Genomic DNA, 22,923 nt, shown 5'->3' with positions numbered 1-22,923 from the left:
AGTTTGCTTCCAACTGCATTCAGACTCCTAAGTTCTTTCTCTGGATGTGTATAGCGTTTTCCATCATGAGTCTTTTGGAGTTGTCTTAGGTCCTTGCATTGCTAAGTCTATCAAAGTCAGTCATCACACAATGTGGTTGTTACTGTGAGCAATGTTCTCCTCATTCTGCTCATTTCACTCCACATCTGATCCAACTTTTAATGACGATGATGACGATAATGATGACGATGATGATGACGATGATGATGGTAGTAGAACCAGCTCCCATAGTGGAAAGGGTATTAGACTTAGATTCAAGAAGCCCTGGGATTGAACTGGTCTCTGACACTTTGTTAGTTTTATAAATTTGGACAAATCACTAAACCCCTCTGAGTGTCAGTTTCTTCCTCTGTAAAATGGATTAATAAAAGTACTTACCTCATAGGGTTATCATAAGGCTGATATGAGATATTTGTAAAATAATTTGGCACCTGAGAGTGTTATCTGAATGTGAGCTGATATTCTCATGTGATACTTTTGAAGTCTGGCTCAAATCTCACCACCTCCTGGTGCCTGCCAAGAGATGGAGTGAGAAGTTCAAAGTAATAGCTGTTAGTCCCATTTGACTGAAATGTAGAACAGGTGAAGGGGAAGGGAGAGGTAGTAGGGGTTGATTTAGGATGCAACAATACTAGAAGTTTGGGTTGGAACCATACTTCAGAGGGCTTTTAATGCAAGGTTGAGGAATTTGTCAAGGCACTGAGGCTACAAAGAAAAAAATTAACATCCTGTTCTTCAAAGGGTTCAAATTTTACTGGGGAATATATCTATATCTATATCTATACCTATATCTATATCTATGTCTATATCTATATATAACAGTTATATACATAATACATTCAAATTAGATGGAAGGCATCCATAGAAGAGGAAGCATTAGTAGCTGGGGGAGTCTCATGGAGAAAGTAGCCTTTGGACTGAATCTTAAGAGAATCCAGGGATTCTAAGAGGTGGAAGTGAGGATGTCATTAGTGCCTGGGGTTAGCATTAAAGTCTGGATCTCCAGACTTTATACCAGTACTCTTTTTTTTTCTATTGCCACATCAAAGCCAAGTAAGTGGGAAGTCATGTTCCTTGACTCACCTATCCCCAAGAAACTATAAACAGATGGGAAGCAAAGAGCGGGAGGCAGTATAGGTCAGTAGAAAGGACTCTAGATTTGGAATGAGAGGAGCTCTGTTCAAATACCAACTGTTCCACTTAATACCTGCATGAACTCAAGCAAGTCACAGCATCATTAATAAAATAGGAGGGTTTGGATTATAGATGACCTCTAAGATCCTCTTCAGTCTGAAATCTCTCATCCTATGACATCATATATCTGACTGCTGTCATTCATCATGTCCCATCTTCACATTTCCAGGCAACTGAGAATGAGGGAAGGGGACTCCACAGCCTTTTATCAGATAGCTTGTACAGAGATAAGGGGTTTAGATAACCAGTGACTTGTAGTTATGTGGCATTAGGGAAAGAATGGTCAAGGTATTCCTTCTCAGTCACTGATTAAAGCAAGTCTTTGCTTCCAGGCTCCATATTTCCCTTATCTGTGTGGAAATTCAAGATCAGGTTGCGTGTGTATGGGAGGGGGCGTGTTTCTCAATCTCATCCCCGCACCCTCAGAAATCAGTCTCTCCTGGCTGTGCCTGCACTGGGTGTTCTCCATGGTGCTAACCAAGATCCAGCTTTGAATAATGACACCAAAATACTCCCGTCATGCTGGGAATTTACAGTTAGAGGAATGTAACTCTCTGAATCCAAACATTAGACAGAAGAGACAAATGCTATGTCTTGCCTTGAGCTCTTTCCTGACTAGTGCTGGACTGAGCTGACAGTGCTCCTGGCTACTGGCTGACCATCAAGAAATACCACCAGCCCACAGGCAGCCCAGCAAGGCCAAGGTCACTGGCAACCAGTGGGACCTGCTGCTTTAAATAGCTGTTTGCCTGTCTCTCCTGGTGTTTATGCCTCCTTGGGAATGAAAGCTGGGCCTTCTCATGATTGCAAATCAGGCATCCAGCAGCGGGTCCTGAGTAATTACCTTTTCATACAAAATTGGGAAGTGATACATATTTATTTATGCTTCACAAAGAACATAGTCTCTGGGGAGGGTGCACACACCACCATTTCCTGAGATGGATTGCCTCCCCCTCCCACACCCTTCTCCCCCTCTCCACCACATTTCAAATGAAAAGAATTTTAAGGTTTCCTCCCGATTTCTATGCTGTTCATCATGTTTTTCAGGCCTCTCCAGCCCAGCATGATGACTCACCCTTAATTACCCCCAATCACCCTCTATGGCTCTCAAAATCCTCCAGTAATCCCTAGTTATTCCAAATCTTTCCCCTTCTCTACTCCTCCACCTATCTTTCCAGTGGTCTACAGTGACCTCCCTCACATAAAGCTGGCTCAGGTTGCTAGGTAACCAGAAACTCATTCTAATCCAGGTGTACCCCTCTGCCCCGGAAAGGTTTCTCAGGGGGCAGGAGGAGGAGCTTCAAGCCACTTCAAAGTCAACTTGGGAGGCAGGTAGACTCCTGCAGAGCTCCAGGCAAGAAGGAGATAATTTGGCTCAGGTGTTGCAGGCTCCAGAAACCCTTCTCTCCTGCCAGTAGACAGTGTAGACACCTTAGGTCTCCATGGCAGAGATGAATCATAGTTTTCAGAGGTTTGTGAACAAGAGCCACACTCCCAGGCTAAGCAGAAATACATACACGCATCTGTTTCTTTACACAATTGGTGAATTGCACTAAAGCTGGCTGTGAAATTAGTATCAATAAAAATCAATTCAATCTTACAACTGCCTTCTACTACAAAATCCACAGACATGATCCCATAAAAAAACCTCCACAAATTTGGTGGTAGATCCATGTCATTCTGAATGTAATAATGATAATGATAATGATAATAATAATAATAATAATAATAATAATTACTGAATCTATAGGGTCCAAAGGGGTCCTAAGGTGTTACAAGGCATTTAACACATATTATTTCATTTGAGTCTCATAATAATACTATGAGAAAGGAGTGATAGTTATTGTGACCCTCATTTTTCCCATTAGAAAACAGGTTCAGAGGAATTAAGTAATAGGTTCACTGATTTAGAGTTGGAATAGAGCTTAGTATCTATCTAGTCAAGTACCTCATTTTAGGGTTGGGGAAAATGAGGCTCAGAAGAGCTGAATGACTTGTCCAAGTTCATGCAGATAGTAGGTGTGATAGATCTGGAATTTGAACTTGGTTACTGGAGTAACCAGTAGACAGTGTAGACACCTTAGGTCTCCATGGCAGAGATGAATCATAGTTCTCAGAGGTTTGTGAACCACAGCCATACTCCCAGGCTAAGCAGAGTTCAAATCCAACCTCAGACACTAGTTGTATGACCCTGAAGAAGTCATTTCATCCTGTTTGCCTCAGTTTCCTTATCTGTAAAATGAGCTGGAGAAGGAAATGGCAAATCACTCCAGTATCTCTGCCTCAAAAACTGCAAACAAGGTCATGAATAGTCAGACATGACTGAATATGACTAAACAACCGCTCTGATTCCAACTCCACCAGGTATGTCACTGTGTGATGCTACACTCCACATTCAGTCAGTGTTTAAGGAAAGATTCAAGGCCAAGCCTCTCCAGGGCCAGTCCAAGTCTGGTGCTCTTTCTGGTCTCCTGTATAAAGCACCAGATACATGTAAGCTATTCTTCATAGTTTCAAGTGACAAATATTAACTGAGAACCCACCATGTGTGAGGCACTGGTGCTAGGTGCTGCAAAGATTCCTACCCCCACCCCAAATTTAGAAGTCTAGTAAGGGAAACAAGACATTTAATGGCCATAGATGCCACTGGGTCTGTGAATGTGAGGGGAAATGACTATTTTAATGTATTTGGTTTCCTTTTGTAATCCTATGCATTTTATTTTATGCATTAAAAACTTTATTCTGACAAGGAATCTAGAGGTTTTACCAAAGTGCCAATGGGGTCCATGACACATGCAAAAAAGAATATTTGTCATGGGGATGAAAACACATACAGGGAGCTGGAAAGCATGCTGGGGAGAGAATAGGGAGTCAGGTAAGCATAGCAGGGGTCCTTCAAGAAATGGTAGTATAGGCTAGGGATACACCAATCAGGACAATGGTTTTCAGAAAGGAGGAATCTTGAGGGTGGGAAGGATGCTAGCAAGTTGATGGAGATATATGGAGAGTCACTTGAGCTGAGAGTGAAATGAGTGTGACTGAGGATTGCTTCTCATGAAATAGTGGGAAATGGGAGGTGGGAAAGTATAGCCTGTTTTGGGGAAGTAGAAAGTCCTCTATCTGTCTTGAGAGCAGTTAGTTGTTGTTATTGGTGGTGGGCCTTCATTTTCAAAGAGGGCTAGTGACTTCATGAGGGTGATGTCTTGACTTGCTTGTAAGTTGGATTTAAGTGAGTAATAGCTGTGCAGTTGTTGGCCTCATTCTATGAATGGGGAGGAGGAAGAGAAAAGGCTAGAAAATGAGGCTGTGGTTGCTTACTCCTGGATTTTCTCACATCTTCAGCTAGGTCCCAGGAGCTTGAGATTGCTAGATATTTGGTAGCCAGAGAAATGACCTGTTGTGTTCGTTCCCACAGTCACAGAATCACATAATGCCAAAACGTAGAAGGGACTTTAGAATCATATAGTCATAGAAGAATGAATTTGGGGTCGGGAAAATCTAAGTTCAAATCCTGCCTCAGACACTGTGTGATTCTGGGCAAATCCTTCAAAGTCTATGAATCTTGGTCACCTCTTCTGTAAAATGGGGATGAAAGTAGCACTTACTTCCCAGAATTGTTGTCGTGATTAAAGGAGATCATTTGATCAAAGTACTTTGTGAACCTCAAAAAATTATATAAACATGAGTAATAAGCCTAATCTAGCATACCTCTCATTTTATGGAGAAGGGGAAGTGACTTGCCCTGGGTCACACATCAAGTGGCAGAAGTAAGATCTGATTTCTTGGTCTTCCCACCTTAAGTCCAAAGCTCTTCCCATTAACTGTGGGTATTACTCAACAAACCAAGACTCTATAGAACATATAAAGAGGATCATGGGGAATAATGAAGGGGAACATAATGGCAAGACAATGTCATACATTGTTCACTTCTTTAATTTTTAAAAATGAGTAAGCAGACAAAAAAATTTTGTGCCCTTTGAATACCAAATAAAAACTTCAGCTGTGTAAAACTGTAATACAACCCTTTCTTTTAATAATACTGTAAATATCTCTGAAAGGATCTAGTGCTTCTATATGAATATCAAAAAAGTCATCACCACAAAGACATAATTCTCTTTTGTGTCATTTTTTTTTGTCTCCAAAGATGGTACACAAATACTTGTAGGAAATTTGGGGAAAAATCCCTCCTGTGTGCCATGAATAAAATGCTAAGCAGTTCACGTGTTAAATGGACACAAACTGAGCCCCCAGCATGTTAGTAACTTCAGACCATGTGGTCCCACATGTATGTATATAAAGCTGTTGATGAAACAGTCTATAGCAGCAGAGTCAGAAGATGTTCTGAACCCAGAATTTGTTGGAATACTTCCTTGGTGAAGACAGATAGAAATTAACCCAAGGCATAGGGCATAAGTAGAGACTCAAGATCCCTGAGGAGGCATCTTGCTACCTATCTGGAGATGGGATGATAGATCGGGATGAGGACTGAAGAGGGGGAGTCTAGGCCATGAGGAACTGGAGGTCAGCAAGACAAAATCACAGAACTGGAGATAGAGATAGTTTCTGGCCAGAGCAGATAAATGAGTTAGCTTTGGAAACTTTAGGATGAAATCGTGTTTCATTTCCTTCAAACGTTATGATGTAAACATCCCCAGTGTGCCATAAATCAAAAGTTCTGATTTTGGAAAGTTCACATCTCCAGGAAACATAGGAAGCAGGAAGGAGCCTTGCAAATCATCCCATCTGAAACTCTAATTTTATAAATGAAATAACTGAGACTCAGAGAGGGGGTTGTAATTTACTCAGGGCTGTCAGTTAGTTAATGGCAAGAGGTTAAAAAGTCCTTCTCCTAAAAATTAAAATGATAATTTAAGAAACAAATATATCAATTTGAAAAAAAATCAAGCAAATAAGAATGGAGGCATGTGCTTAAAAGTTACCAAGCAAGATCAAGGAATCCATCTGACTATGGTTTAGTCTAAATACCTCCTTCAGAAACCATGCTCATTTGTGGGAAGATTTTTTTTAAACTTGAGGCTGCCTATATTTCCCTGAACACAGAGCCATTTGGAAGGGACTAAGAAAGAATTAAGTATTAGGAGTAAAAATGAAAGACTTGACACTTGACTATTGACAGAGTGGGCAGACATTATCTTGGAAGAAAGAAATAGTGGAGAGCTGGAACAACCATTTACAGAGGAAGGGGGCCAAAAGACTCTTCTACTGTCATTGGCCAATAGAAGACAAGAATCTTGGAAAGGAAGAGGTGAAGATAAGTCAATGCAAAGGGAGAGAGGGAGGGCTCAAATAACATGAAGGATTTATTAAGGGGGTGGAGAAGAACATGCTTACAACACCTGAATCAGAAAAATCTGTCATTTCCAAACTTTCCCTTCCATGACCCAACCATTCCTCCATCCCCTGCCCAAGTCAGAGGGAAGAAACACCAAAATATTCTGGAACCCCAAACCCAACCAAGAGACCAACCAAAAAGAGGGAGTATGGAATGTTAGTGCTTGAAGGAACTCTTTGTGACCATTTAGCTCAACCCACTCATTTTGTAGAGGAAGAAACTGAAACTCAGGTAGGTGAAGAGTCACCCAAACTAATTAGGGGCAGGTGCCACATAATGAAACAGTCAGTCCTATGTGCTAAGAAATGAGAAAGACTTGGAAAAAGCATCATGGAAAGGGCTGAAGGATATTTTATACAGATGCAGTACAACATGGCAATGACTATCTGGTCTTTTGAAGAAAAAAAAACAAATTCACATCTATAGATTTTGTAATATAAAAAAAAGTTGAAATGAAGTGCATCATTTTCATAATTTGATTTGCTTTTTAATATATGGGCATTGGCTAAGCTCCCTAAGATATGAGAGTGGGGCAAGTTTTGTTTTGTTTTGTTTTTTTGGTTTGGACCTGTGATTTCATTGATACACAAAGAAACTCCCTCTGTCAAAGTAGATCTTCACCTGATGTGCCGATTAAAGCCTTAGAGAATTGCCTGGGGGCACTTAGAGGTTAAGGGACTTGTCCAGGGTCACACAATCAGTATGTTTCAGAGGTGAGACCTGAACCCAGGTCTTCTTGACTCCCAGGCTGCCTCTTTAGTTTGGGAGTATAGGCAAATGCAAAAACATTCTCAGGTGGCTTGAGTCATGTGCATACTAGATAAGGGGATGATTCTACCTCCCAGGCCTAATCAAAAATAAGCAACAAAAATCAAGACAGTAATAGGATGTTACAAGAGACCTTAAAGAGCATTCAATCCAAAACCCTTATTTTACAGATGGGGAAACTGAAGTCCAAAGAGAGGAAATCACTTGTCTAAGATCTTACTAATGGCAGAAGTTTGGCAAGAATTTGGGACTTGCTCCATGTTCTTTTTATTCTGCTTTTCTCTCCTAGGTAGTATGAGACCAGTCCCTTGAAATATTCAAGAAAAGCCACCCTGATTGGAATAGCTTGATTAAGGGGTTTTAAATATGTCCTTCTACCCCATCACCCTAGTCCAATCACTTTTCAAATACAATAGTGGGCTGAAGGTCAACATTTCCAGAAAAGACAGAATGAAACTCATCATATTAACTACTTCTTTTTCTAATTAGCCCTCTCCATTGGCTAAGGGGAGTTGGCCTTTCTCTCATTATTCCCTTGCTTATAGAATGAGACAGAAATAGCAGATGACGTTTCCATCCACAGTGGAAGACAAATACTGATGTGGGTACAAAAGGTAGACTGGATCGGAGCAAGAAAGGCTGGAGAGGAGGGACTCCCTAGGTCTTTGGAGTAGTAAGAGCCACTTGCTCTTACATGACCTGAAGCTTGTTAAGCTAAAGAGAAATAAGTCGCCCAAAACAATGACCTTGATTCTGACTTGAAGGGTGATTGTCTCTCAGCTATGGCCTCTCACCAACCACATCTTGACTGGATCTGTGGCTTTGAGATTAGAAAGTAGGAGAATATCAGGTTTGAAGGGGACTCAGAGGTTACCATGTCCAGTGCCCTTGTACAGATGAGGGACACAGGGGCTGAAAGAGGGACAGTAATTGAGTCAAGCTCACACAGTGAGTAGCTGGAGACGTTGAAAGTCAAGCTTAGGGTTCCTCATGTCCAGTGCAGAGCTTCTTCTATCCTACCTCAGGGCTGGTAGAACCTGGCTTTGCTACCTAGATGGTGAACTTTTCAGTTGCTCATCTGTCACATGAGAGGCTTGTATCTAAATTCTTTCAAGTTCTAAATTCTATGATCTGGAGGCTGGGGCTCAAACGAAGTTGGCAAGAACTGAGTGGAAGCTTTCCTCCAGCGTAGAGAGAAGGAAACAGGAGTCCCCTTTATAGACATACATTGGAAAGGAATTGGTCCACAATGGTCTGTGGAAATGGATTAGAAGCAGAATGTTCAATGCCACCCCATCCCCAAGACCCAAGTATAAAAGGTTGACAGTACATTTTACAGACCTTCCTAATTCCCATAAAATGACAATTGAAATCACCACATTACAAGAAATTTTTGCTAGCATCCCATACAATATTATCTCTTTGTGACTGTTACTTACATAATAATTAAAAAATAATGACTTTTAAGCAAGTATACAGTGTTCACTTTAAAATTAACTTGTTAATAATTTTTGTGCAAAACAAGCGAACTCCTATAATTAAGTGAAGTAGTTTATTTCTTCATTTATAAAAAAAATCCCAGTCGAAGAGAGGTCTCTCAGAAATGTGTCTCCTTTTCTGTGATGGCAGAAATGTTTCCATCCCCTTTGAGTTTGGCATCACAGTCATTTAGAGTAACCGTTCGTGGGCTGGCTCCAAGCTTCCCTCTCATCTTCAGGTCTGGGCTGGGCACTATCAGCTTCCTGAATTTCTGTGTGATGGAAGAAGACAAGAGCTGGGTAAGGATGTTCCTGTACTCTTGCCCCGCCTGTCTGTCCAGCCTGTGCCAGGTCTGGCACTCCCACCCTTTAAGTAAATCCCAGAGAAGGGATTACCCAAGATCATATGGTGAGTTAGTGGATAGAACCTAGATCTAATATGTAGTCCAGTCCTTGGGCCTCTTCTTTGGGATCCCCTTCTAATGTCACCTCTAAAATCTCCCAGTCATCCTCTTCCTTAAACCACTGCTGTGCTTCTTAAATATGGGGACTGTCACCCTAAGAATGTAATTGATCTTTAGACAAGCAGTCTAAGTCAACCGGGCAGTTAGGTGACACAGATCAGAGGGTTCTGGACCTGGAGTCAGGAAGACCTGAATTCAAATCCCACTTTGGCCATTTACTGACTATGACTATGACTAAGAGGTAAGTCACTTAACCTCTTTTTGCCTTAGTTTCATCATCTGTAAAATGAGGACAAGAACAGCACCTACTACTCAGGGTAGGTAGATAAAATGAGATAATATTTGGAAAGTGTTTTGCAAAACTTAAATTTTAATAATTATAATAATAATTATTATTCCAAGATAGGACTTCAGAACTGAAGGAAATTTAGAGGCCACTTAGACCAAATCTTTTATTTTACACATAAGAAAACTAAGATCTGGGGAGATAAGGTCCCTTTTCTAATTATGTTTTAAGATAGGTTTTTGCCTTGGGAAGTCACTTGGTGGTTTAGCAAAGAGTCTCTATTCTTCCTCCCCTACTAATCCTAAATTCTTGAGCCTAAAGTCATCTTCAGAGAAAGTTGCATCTGTCAATATTTCTGAACCTCGACATCCCAGTGGGAACCTTGGGGTATTTTCTCAGCGGGGAAGGTGATAAGGCTTCAAGTGAAGGTTTCCACTGAAGATATAAGCTGGCATGACATCCCAGAGTGTTAACAAAACAACCTGGTGACCAACAATCTCTTCACAAGTAAGAGAACCTTCAGTGCTGCAGGGCTCTTAGCTCCAGAAATAACCACAATCCTCACAGAAAGGAGGCATGAAGAGAAGGTCATTTTTCCAACTGGCCTGAGGCCCTGTGGCAGGCCAATGGACTGTGCTTTCTGTAAGGAGACACTCACGAGTGTGGCAGCTGTCCTACCCCCAGGAAAATAGCAGTTATGTCAGTGCTGAGTCCTCTTCAAGACCAGATATTCTCAGTGATTCTAGGGATCCACATTTCAGCTTAAAGACCTCTACTCTAAGTTCCAAATGCAAAGAAAACAATTTTAAAGAAACAAACCATATTCCTCACTTAAGTTCCACTTTTCTCTTCTTCCTCCTCACCATGACCTAAGTTCACACCTTCCTCACCTCTTGAGTGAGTTATTTCAATGACCTTCTCATTGGTTTTTCTGCAAACCCTCCATCCCATTCTCCAATTCACTCTCCACTGAGCTGCCAAAATAATCTTCCTAAATCCTATGGACTGACCATAGGATTGAACTCCTCACCTCTGAAAAGGACTTTGGGGACATGTCTACTCATCTCTCTTCTTTTGGAGCAAGTTGGCTCTTTACAATTTCCAAAATTCAATCTCCATTTAAATTGATGTAGTATTGTGTATACTATTTTCTTGGCCCTACTTACTTCAGTTTGCATCACTTCATATATTTTTCCATATTTCTCTGTATATTTCCTGTTTATTGTTTCTTACAGCATTACATTCATGTAGCACAATGTGTTTAGTCATTTTTCTATTTGCTTCTTTATTTTTCTTTTACCACCATGAAAAGAGTTGCTATAAATATTTTGATACATATGGAGCCTTTCTTTTTTTTCAATGTCTCTCTTGGAACATATGCCTAACAGTGTAATCTCTGGGTCAAAGGGGATAAACATTTTAGTCACTCTATTCTCATAATTCCAAATTGTTTTCCAGAATTATCATAATGATTCACAACTCCACCAACAATGAATTAGCTTGACCATCTTTCCACAACTCCTCTAACATTGACTATTTCTATTTTTGATCATCTTTGCCAGCTTGCTGGGTGTACATCCAAACCTTGGAATTGTTTTGAATTGCATTTCTTTTGTTATCACTGACCTGGAACATTGTTTCATATGGCTGTTAATTTCTATTCTTCTTTTAAGAATTATGGATTCATATCCTTTAATATTTCTTTATTGGGGAATCACTTTTGTTTCTATATACTTTTGTTAATTTTCTATATTTCTTGGCTATTACACCATTTTCAATGCTATTTGATACAAAACATTCCCCCCTCCCCAGTTGACTGTTTCCTTTCATTCATTCCTAGATGAATTAATTTTGTTTGTGCAAAGGTTTTTCAATTTCATGTAATAAAAATTATTTATTTTACCTTTTGTAATTGTTTCTATCTCATTTGGTTAATAATTTGTCCTCTACACATATAGCTGTGAAAGACATATGATGTGCTTCTCTTTTAATTTTTTTTAAAAGCGTGATCTTTCATCCATTTTGAATTTATTATATAAATAAATACAAATAAGTGCAATAGGTTAGAAATATAGCACCAAACCTATTTTCTCCCAGACTGCTTCTCAGGTTTTCTAGCAGTTCTTGTCAAGTAGTGAGCTCTTTCCTAGGTATTTTATGTTTTCAGGTTGACCAACCACTAGGTTATTAAGTTCGATTACTTCTGATTCGTCCTTGTCTAGCCTGTTCCATTGATCTAGTTTTTCTATTTTTTTTTTTGCTAGTAGCCCCAGGTCACCCTTGAAGAGTATGAACTATAGACAAGCTATCCATCAGTTATCAATTTCAAATGGAGGAAGGAGTTTTCACAACAGGAGCCCCTGCCACCCAATGAAATTATAGGAGTGGACCTAAAATAATTATATACAACCACACAACATACATACACATATGTTCATACATACATGTGTGTAAATATATAATAGCTAGATAGACAGGCAGATGTACACACACGTATATATGCATATATACACATATAATACACACATATCACACACATGTATACCTATATATACATATCTGCACATACATACATATATATCTGAGGTCTAGCCATATACACACATATGTGTGTGTGTGTATTTGTGTGTGTATACACACATATACATATACACGTACACATGCATACATACAGTATATGGCTACATCTCAGATTTCATCCATATGGGGAATTCCCAGTGAGGAAACTCTCTCTAGGAATGCAAATTGACCTCTGTTCTGCAACTTGTAGTTTTGAAGAGCTACCTGGAGTACTGAGAGATTAAGTAAGTTGCCCTGAGTCACACAGGAAGTGTGTATCAGAAGCAAGTTTTGAACACAGGTCTCCCTGAATTTGAAGCTCATCTACTATCTACTATGCCATGATGCCTTTTGGTTCAAATGTTATGGTCCAAAGCCAGATATTTTTCCACTACAGCACACTATCTTATTATTATTATTATCTGTAAAATGAAAAGATAATGCATCCCCTGCCTTCCTCAAAGAACTGTCATGACCAAAGCAATCTGTAAATAGTAAGGGGCTAAATACATATGATCAATTATTCTTTTCATCTTGAAGTCAGGAAGACCTGAGTTCAAACCTGACCTCAGACACTTACAAACTGTGTAAGTTTGTTAGCTGTTTACCCTGGGCAAGTCACTTAGCCTCTGTTTGCCTCAATTTCCTCAACTGTAAAATTAGAATAATAATAGCACCTATGTCAAAGAATTGTTATGAGGATCAAAGGAGATAATATTCGTAAAAAGTGCTTAACACAGTGCCTGGCACATGGCAAGTGTTATATAAATGCTAGCTCCCAGTATCAATACGTATATACCTTGGAACCATGACTACCAGAAAGAGCGCAGTTTGAAAGCCTTTTCTTCCATGTGTGCTCTTTTTCTCACTTCTCCAGCTGGCCGATCTCCCTTTTCCATGGCTGGGTGGTAGGGCCCAATTATCACTCACCTCCAGGAGTGTCCCCTCAATCTTCCACATCTTGAGGACAATCCAAAGTGGAATGCAGACCATGGAGGAGAGCGCCATCATCCACCCAATCCCATAGCCCCAGTTGGGGTATGTGTACACGTTGTTGTACTTGAGGGGTTTGTATTTCACCAGGAAGAAGATGAAGATTCCCTGAAAGATGGAAGAGCAGCCTGGTCACTAGGATGGAAATCACTTTAGGAGCACTCATCTCTAGGCGAGACCCAAGGATGCTTCCCCACAAGGAAATCCTAGCTTAGAGAGGGGTGCATCATGAGGGTCCCACACAGCCCTGGCACATAGATGATGTATACACATATATGCATATATTTATAAACTTTATGTACTTTTTACATAGTTATCTCCCAATGAATGTAAAGTCATTGCTGGTAGGGACTGTTTCATTCTTTGTACTTTATCCACAGTGTCTAACACATAATGCCTAATATTTGTTGATTGATTGATGTGTAGGGACTGAAATGGCTTTTGTAAGCAAGCATCCATTGGAGAACATGCAGCCAGAACTCTTTGCTCATCCTGCTTGGTCAGCCACATTTTCAGGCATGCTTTCCCTCACTTTGCCTCTTTACCCATTGCATTCCTACCCATCCTTCAAATGTCCATTTCTTTGTTCATTCAGGATTATACTCAACTTTGTTGGATAAGTTATTCTTCAATGCAACACAGCTCCTTTGCTCTTTGAAATATAATGTTCCAAGACCTCCTGTCCTTTAGTGTAGAAGCTGCTAGGTCTTGTGAAGTCCTGAATGTTTTCCCAGAGTATTAACTTTCTTTGTTTTTCTTGTTGCTTACAATACTCTCTCTTTAACCTGGGAATTTGGAAACTTGACAATGACATTCCTGTCAGTTTTCTTCCTAGGATCTCTTCCAGGTGGTGATAAGGCATGACTCAAATGCCACCTCCTCCTAGAAGCCTTCTCTAATCCTAACAGTCAGAAATGATCTTCCCCTCCTCTAAATTCACATGATGCTTAGCTCTCACCCCTATGAAGCAGCTGTGTTATTTTGTACTATAGTTGTGTATGTGTGTGTCTGTGTATTTGTATGTGTGTGTGCATTTGTATGTGTGTGTGCTCTCTATCTCTACTGTACTGCATGCTCAATGAGGGCAGGAATGGTCCAAATCTGATTCTAGCACAATCTTTCTGGTTGAGAAAGGAACCACCCAGGATAGTCCCAGATGCTACGAACCTTTTCTCTGAAAAGAATGTGCCATTCATTGTCTCAGGGTTTTAGAACTATGAGGCAGAGGGAGGCTGGCTGATGAGGGAATACTCACTGCACAGATGCCTGGGGTCACCACCTTCCAGCACCACTTTATTAGGGATAGTGGTTTGTAGCCAATCATGTCTTCAATGTTGTCATAAAAACGATTGCTTCCTGTACAGAAATAATGCAAATTATAATAATAACAACTAACATTTCTATAGTGTTTTATGGTTTGCAAAGCACTTTATATATGGCTATTTCATTTTATTCTCACAAGGACTCTGCAAGGAAGATGCTATTATTATTCTTATTTTATAGGGATGAGGAAACTGAGGATGAGAGATTATGTGGCTTGCCTGGGATCACACAGCTAGTAAAGTATCTGAAGTCGTGTTAGAATACAGGTCATGCTGAGCCCAAGTAAAGGGCTTTATCCACTATATATATATCCTCACTCTCCCTCATGCACAAAAGACACAATGAAAAATTTCAATATCGGTCTACAAGGACTATATGGAAAAGCCAAAGGAACTGGGCTCTTAGCCAGGGGAAAAGAAGACTGAGGGCAGATATATTTACTGGCATATCTTTGCATGGGGGGGCCATATGAGTGAGCATTCCCTGCTCCCATTGAGGATAGAAAGAGAGAAAAATACTCAGGTGTCCTAGGATTATAAATTTAGAGCTGGAAGAGACCTTAGAGGTTATTGAGTCCAACCTCTTAATTTCACAGATGAAGAAACTGAGTCACAGAGAAGTTAAAGGCTTGCCCATGATCACATACCAAGTAAGTATTAAAGATAGGATTTGAACTCAGGTCTTCCCTGGCTCATGTTCTATCCAACATACCACACTGCCTCTCATTTAAACTACTATAGGGATCTTGGTTAGATACTAGGAAGAATACTTAACAGCCATGAAAAGTAATAATTCTTCATGATGTAGTGGAAAGGACACTGGTGTTGGAGTCTGAGGACCTGAGTTCAAATTTTTCCTTTGCCACTTACTACTTATATGACTTTGGGAAAGTCACAACTTTCTTGCACCTCAGTTTCTTTATTTGTTTGTAAAATTAGGGGTGGTACTGTATAACTTTTGAAGTCTTTTGCAGTTCCGAATCTAAGAACTATGAAATCTGTGCATGAGTTGGAGTGGATGAGGGTGATGAAAGCCAGAGAGATAAAGGGACAAGGCCTAGAATGTTGTAGTCACAGAGAACAAAACAGCAGATCCTGCCAGGCCTAGTGCTTGGGCTCCTGCCCAGCTGCAGTCATATCAAGCGTTGGCTGGATAGAACAAAGATCCTGTGCTTTCTACTGACTCCAGGGAAGAGGTGTTATGGGTAGCAGCTGGCATAGGGGAAGAGATTTCATGGCAAATGGCAGTGGGGACTGGAGCAGGCTGATACTCACCATAAACCCAGCCAATGCAGACACATTCAAAGATAGCGACAAAGAGAAGGCACATCCCGCTGGCTGCATAGGAGTCAAACAGCTGGAAGATATACATGCCACCCTACAACACAGGCAGATGGAGAGACAGTGGGGCAGAATTAGTATGGCAGAGATGGCTTAGTCTGCACTGAAGCTCAGGAGCAGCTCTCATGTTGACCGCAATGACTGATCTACTCATCAGCATGGATCTTTTAGGAATGAGGCTGTGCCTTGGGATAATTTTTTGACTTGGAGTCAGGATCTGGGCTTGTATCCCAAATCAATTAGTTGTGTGAGCTTCTGATTCTGGGTCTTTTTGCCTTATTGTACTAACCTTCCTATTACCTCAGGGTAAAGACTCTCCTCCCTGACCTAACTAAAATCAATTCTTCATTTTCTAGTTCAAAGTTTCCTCTGTTCTAGTTCAAAGGTTCAAAGCTCCTCTGACCCTTCTTGCCAACTTCTGAGGTCAGTCTGGCATCCAGGCACCATTAGTCTTCTGAATTAGGAAGGCTCCTTTTCCTCCCCAGGTCGAGGCTGGTTCATATTCCTTACCACCCTAAAAAAGTGAGTTCACCCGAATGCTCTTCTAGCTAATAAGATCCGGGTATGTTACATGAACAGTGATAACCACATACAGCGAGGAGATCTGACTCTGCCACTGACTCTAACCTTGAGAAAGTGACTTCCTCTTCTCTGGGTCAGAGCTTCCCCATCATTAAAATAAGAGGTTTAGCTTGGATGATTTTTAAAGACCTTTAAGCTTTAACCTTTGGAGGCTCCAAGAAAATTGCCTTCAATTGTAGGGAAGGGTAATTTCTTTACAATAGGATAAGGGTGTTAGGGGGAAAGGGTGGAGAGAAGAGATGCATGACTTAAGATAGTAGGGCCATTCCTAGAGGGCTATAAGGCTTTAATGGCTACATGACCTTGGGAAAATCACTTTCCCTCTCTGAGCCCCAGCTCCACCCCCTATAAACTAAGGGTTTTAGATTACATGGCTTCTGAGATCCTTTCTGGTTCTGACATTTTATGGATTTATGGCTACGAGTCTAAAGAGTCAGTAGAGACTTCTGCCTCTCTTTCTTTCTTTTTTAAAAAAGAATGCTTTTTTAACTTGTATTTTCATATGCAAAGTAAAATAGAAAAAGAGAGTTGTGTATGAAACTACAAATCTTCATTATATAGAATTTCTTTTCCTTTAAAATATATAAATTCAGCACAGATTAAAGATTCAGCACTGGAAGGGATGTTACAGACCATCTAGTCCAACCTCTCATTATACAGATAAGGAAATTGAACCATAGAAAGTGTTAAGCGACTTCCCCAATGTAACACTGGCATTAAGGAGAAGCAGCAGGATTATGAACTGAGGTCCTCTAACACCAAATTCATCCAACTTCCCACTGTATCGCTTGTAATCTTTGAGGTTTCTTGTTTGTGTTTCTTTCTGTACTTTCTTCTATGAAAGTTTAAAAAAATGCTTCAAATCTCTTCCTTCCTTCCTTCCTTTCTCTCTCTCTCCTTTTCTTCCTTTTTCTCTTTCTTTTTTCTTCCTTTCTTTCCTTCTTTTTTTTTTGCTATCCCAGTCCTCGACCTCTCTCTCCTTCCCACTCTCATTCACCCTTAAATTGAAACAACACTAACAACAGAACACCTAGTAGCAAATATGCACAGCCAAGCAAAACACATTCCCACATTGGTCATGTCAGAAAATGTATGTTTGCAGCAAGTTTCATCGATCACCTCTTTGGGAGGTGGGGAGTGTGCTTCGCTATCAGTCAACTAGAAAAGTATTTGGTCACCAGGTTGCTCAGAGTTCTTAAGTCCTTCAAAGGTTTCCTTTCCAATGTTGTTACTGCATATTGCTCTCCTAGTTCAGCTCACTTGACTATTAATCATTCATACGAATATTTTCATACTGGTTCCATTTTTTAACAAGTTGTGTGACATTGGGAAAGTTATTTTCACTCTTCTGAGCCTCAATTTCTTTCTTATTTAAAAAATACCTCAAAGGCCTTGACATCATTCCCTATTTTAGCTTCCTTTGTTCTAGTCTCTAAGAGAGGTATGGACCTGTTCCTTGACAAGGTCATCCTCTCTGCTTGTATCCTCGATCCCTCTCCTTCACATCTCTTAAAGGAGCCTACTACTTTGATTATCTCTTCCAATGTTTCTCTCTTTTAATTTTAATTTTTCTGTATCTATTGACTCTATTCCTGCTACCTTCAACCATGTAAAAGTCTCTTTATCTTTAATATTTTTTCAATTTACCCTATCATCTTCTAAAACTATTATTTTATACTTTCCCAAACATTTTCACAAAGTCTGAGAAAAAACCATCCATACTCATTTAATCACTCAATCAATAGGTATTTATTAAGCATCTACTAGGGTCAGGCATTGCTCAAGGTGCTCGGGGAAATAGATGAAAATATATCAAGTGCCCCTCCTTAAGGTATTTACATTCTAATGGGGAAGAAAGTTTATACTATATGTATGGGTATACACCAAATAGATACAAGGTAATTTTGGGGATAAGTTCTGGCAGCTAGGGGATCACCAAAGGGCTGCATGTAGAAGGTAGCCTTTGAGCTGAATTTTAAAGGAAGCTAAGGATTCTAACTCATGGAGGCAGGAATGCAATCCAGGTGTGAAGAACAGATAGTATAAAGTATAGAGATGAGGAGCAGTGTCACATGTAAGGAACCTTAAGAAGTCATTTTGGCTGGACCAGAGAGTACATGGAGTATAGTAATGGAATCCGGAACAAAACTGAGAGGGTGAGTCAGGACCAGTTTGGGAAGAGCTTTGAATGCCCAATAGATGTGTTTGTATTTGATCCTAGAAATGTTAGGGAGCCGCTGGAGTTTATTGAATAGGGGAGTAACATGGTCAGAAACTTGAAACTTAGGAATATCACCCTGGTAGCTATGTGGATAGATTGGAGTGGAGAGACACAATGGAAAGCGAGAGTACAACGACAATAGTGTCCTCTCTGGAGCCAGAAGACCCAAAATCAAACCACACTTCTGATACCTGTTATTTGTGCGAGTTTAGGCAAATCCCTTCATATCCCTTGGTCTCAGTTTCCTTATCAATAAAGTGGAAGGTTTGAACTGAAGGACTTTTGATGTCTCTTCCAGCTCAATATTTATAAGCCCAGGATCTTATGAACTATTTCAATAGTCTAGATGAGAGGTAATGAGGTCTTGAATTTAAGTGGAAAAAAGAAGATGGATTAGAGAGGTAACACTGGGGCGACTCACTGAATATTGGGGGTGGTGGAGAGTGAGTATGCCATCAAGGATGTAAGCCTACTGGGTGACTAGAAAGATAGAGGTACCCTCCTTGCATTTACTTCTTTGCCTCCCACCATTCAGTTCTCTGACTTCACCACTCAACTGAAACTGGTTTTTTTTCAAGGTTAACAATGATCTTTGAGGTGTTAAGTCTGATGGGCTTTTCTCAGTCCTCCTCCATATTGACATCTCTGTTGTTTTTGAGAATTGACCATCATCCTCTCCTAGATAATCTTCCCATGATCCTCCTAGGTTTTCCCCTATCTCTCTATTCCTTGTTTATTTCTTTTGCTGGATGGGAGCTCCTTGAGGGCAAAAACTGTTTGGGGGTTTTGATTTTGTCTTTGCATCTCCTGTACCTTAGTCACTTTGACTCTGACTTTTTTTTGGCTGATCACTCCATTTGGATCTCACCTGGCCATAAGCTGCAGTCCATTCCATGGGAGATCCCATGTTAATGGTTCCATCTCTCGACCCTCTGAGATCCCACCAGTAGTTATGATTGGTAACACACAGCTTATCTAGTCAATTCTAGTCAAGTTGGTGGTATTCATAGCTAATTTCATGGAACAAGTCTTGTGTTTTCAGGTAGATTCTAAGTTCTTTGAGAACAGGAACCACAGTGTTCTATTTCTATATCTGTTAAGCATAGTGTAGACTTTGAATAGAAGGTGCTTTAAAAAGTACTTGTCATTTGCCTCAAGTCACTGGAAATGGGTGAGAGGAAAAATTGTTAGACACCAAGTTTGAGAAGGATGAGCATTCAAAGCAAAATGGTGCGTTTGCTTGAATTAGACTCAATGAATGGCTTCTCTTCCGCCGCCTTTGAAATAATCAAAGGTCATTCATATAGAAAATGAAATGATGACTACTAAATGGTCAAGCCATAGAATTTTTCTTAGGAAAAAATAGCAGGGGATTAATATTCTGAGATTCCATCCCCTTTCTCAATTGAGTTGGGTTTTTAAAAATGGCAAAAGCTAGGGAGAATGAAGTCCATAATTATTCTAATAGCAGGAGGTGAATTAGTGATTTAGGCAATTCTCCCATCTGGAAGGACCAATCCAGGGTTGCTGTTTTGTTAGAGGACAGGATGGTTGGTATCAAAGGCTGTCACCTAATCACACCTCCCAATAATTAAGACGTTGAAGGGCTAGTGATTAATGTCCTCAAGCCTCTTACTAGGTGTAATTATTCATTCCTGCTAGACGATATGTTATAAAGTTAAGGGCAATGGCCTTATAGTTAGAAGAATTAGGTTCATAACCAGGATCCTGCCATCTCTATCTGCCACCTCCAGGCTTTTTCACATGTGACTCCCTCATGACTGAAATTCACTCTTTCATCGTTTCCACTTCTTGTGATCCCTAGCTTCCTTCAAGACACAGCTCAGGTGCCACTTCCTACAGGAAGCTTTTGCTGATTCCCCCAGTTAATATGCTCTTCCTCTTGAAGTTATTTCATATCATTTTGTATTTACTTCATATTTACTCTTTTGTCTACATGTTGTGTGTCCCTGAGTAGAGTGTTAGGAACGTTTTCATTTTCTTTGTTGTTTCTCCTGCACATAATTGAGTATCTTGGGTAGCTATCTGGTTCAGTAGAGAGAGAACTGGGCCTGGAGTTAGGAACGAATCTATTCTCATCCACTTACTGGCTGTACACCCTTGGACAAGTCACTTTAACCTTTGTTTGCCTCCATTTCCTCACCTGTAAAATGGGAATGATAATAATAGTACCTACTTCCCATGGTTGTTGTGAGATCAAATGCAGTAATAATTGCAAAGCACTTAGCACAGTGCCTGGCACATAGTAAGTGCTATTTAATGTTAGCTGCTATCATCATCATCATCATCATCATCATCGTCGTCGTCGTCATCGTCATCATCATCATCTGTAAAATGAGGGTAATTAAAGCACTACCTCCCAGAGTTATTGTGAGGATCAAATCAGATATTAATTATAAAGCACTTAGTAGTGTCTGGCACATAGTTAATGCTATATAAATGTTATCTATTATTATTGTAAATAGGAGAAACTTGTCATGTTTGATGAACTGTTTAATTGAATTACCAGTCATTTGACCTTGGGCTAGTCATTTCCCTTTTTTGAGTCTCCATTTTTAATTTCCCTTTTAAGGAAATACTAATGATACCAGTATCTTATTATAAAGGGGAATGAAATTAACCTCAGATGGGGTTGTTTCGAGGATATGTTCAAGACAGTCTATCAGTTGTAAGCATCATCATGACTCCTCTGCATGGCTAATACCTGCCCCTGGCTAGCAGTGTTCTGAGTCGTAGAATCCATATCAGGCTATTTACAGAAAGCTGAACACTGGATTCAAATTCAATTCAACAAACATTTAAAAATATTTATTACAAGAATCCTGGAATCTTGAGGATTGGAAGAGATTTTGGAGATTAGTGAGTCCAAGCGACTTCTGCTGCCTTTTGACCTTGCATACCAGTCAAAATATTCACTCTTGACATAGCTTTGATGCACAGCTTCTTTTAGCTCTCAAGCTTAACTGTCAATTTGCATGCCATAAAGTCCTCTTCTTCTGCAATCAGAATTTAACAAATTCTCTTTAAATGCAGGCAGAATGACGATGTGGAGGAAACGAAACACACTATCCCCGGGGTGTTATCAGCCAAGCAGGCTGAAAATGTTTTCTCTGATAACCTTAGCTCCACTGAGGTTCTTTTTCTAGGTTTAAGAGAAGAAATCTTTCTCTATTTCTATTAACGACAGTTAAGAGAGTAGGAGAATGCTCAAACTCATCCCTTTCAAGAGAATTTTAAGACTGTTGTTGATAAAGGAAAGCTGAGTATCCAAGGTGGGGAGAAGACAAGGGGAAGAGCAAATCTGCTTTTTAAGAATATTTTCATTCTAGTTATCTTGGTGAACCACGGAGCAGAACTATTTCACCCCCTCACCTGAAACAAGAGCTTGACAAGTGAGGAGTGAGTGGGAGCACCTGCAGATCTGAGCTTGACATCCAAAAATCTCACCACGACACCTTATTTTTTGTGCTACCCAAGGGAGACAATATACCTTACGTTTTCAGTCCATTATAGTTGATGCTACAGACAGAATCCAGTGGGATCAGAGTGTAAAGAAAGAGGCTGTCTGTTGTGGACTGGGAAGGTGACTGGTATCAGCTTGAGTTATACTGATTTTTGAAGCGATGAGACCATGTTCCTTCCTTCCTCATTAACTTTGGCTGGCTCCCTATTAACAGGCTGTTCACTCATTTCAGTTGTGTCCCACTCTTAATGTTCCTATTTGGGGTTTTCTTGACAAAGGTACTGGAGTGGTTTGCCACTTCCTGTTCCAGCTCATTTTACAATTGAGGAAACTGAGGCAAACAGAGTTAAGTGACTCATCCAGTGAGCTCTATCTACTGAGCCACCTAGCTGCCTCCTATGGACAATTATTTAGGACCACCCACTATCTCATTCCAGCCTAATTATGCATTATCTGGTTGCAGCCTTATTACATATTATTTATCTTCATGAATTCTGAACTATTGCTTCTTTGTTCTTATTTTGCCCTCTCCTGCCTTGCCTTTCCACCCTACTTTGTGAAGAAGCCCTATTGTACAAAATGTACTTAGTTTCCTGGTAAGACAGTTTCCATTGTTAATAGGTAGGGCTAAACGCCTCTGATCTAGCCATAGAGTAGGAGAAGAATATGTACACTTCAAAATATTCATGAATTTCATGGAAAGGTTGGTTGTCTTTACCATTTGCCATTGGGCCCAACTGTTTGGGAGGACCTACTTTCCCAGCCCTGATCCCATTGGCTCAGGTAAAGAACAGGGAGGCTTCTAAAGTTTCAGTTAATCTAAAGGGCTTTCTTTCCTT

General features: G+C 40.2%; 1 protein-coding gene across 1 annotated transcript in view; it reads right to left on the bottom strand.

Annotated features, from left to right (window-relative positions):
* Positions 1-8,951: 8,951 nt before the first annotated feature.
* The window catches only part of SLC6A11 (solute carrier family 6 member 11), a 171,229-nt gene continuing 157,257 nt past the window's right edge, over positions 8,952-22,923 (bottom strand). Inside the window, exons 11-14 of the mRNA XM_027863974.1 lie at positions 15,732-15,834; positions 14,390-14,490; positions 13,072-13,242; positions 8,952-9,104 (exon numbers count right to left, since the gene is read on the bottom strand). Of these exons, the coding sequence (XP_027719775.1) occupies positions 8,952-9,104; positions 13,072-13,242; positions 14,390-14,490; positions 15,732-15,834 (528 nt within the window). The remainder of the gene's footprint in view (positions 9,105-13,071; positions 13,243-14,389; positions 14,491-15,731; positions 15,835-22,923) is intronic.

The sequence above is a fragment of the Vombatus ursinus genome, unplaced genomic scaffold (assembly GCF_900497805.2).
Source record: "Vombatus ursinus unplaced genomic scaffold, bare-nosed wombat genome assembly UNPS02014773.1, whole genome shotgun sequence".
NCBI classification, from domain to species: Eukaryota; Metazoa; Chordata; class Mammalia; order Diprotodontia; family Vombatidae; genus Vombatus; species Vombatus ursinus.
This window is presented reverse-complemented; position numbering and strand designations above follow the sequence as displayed.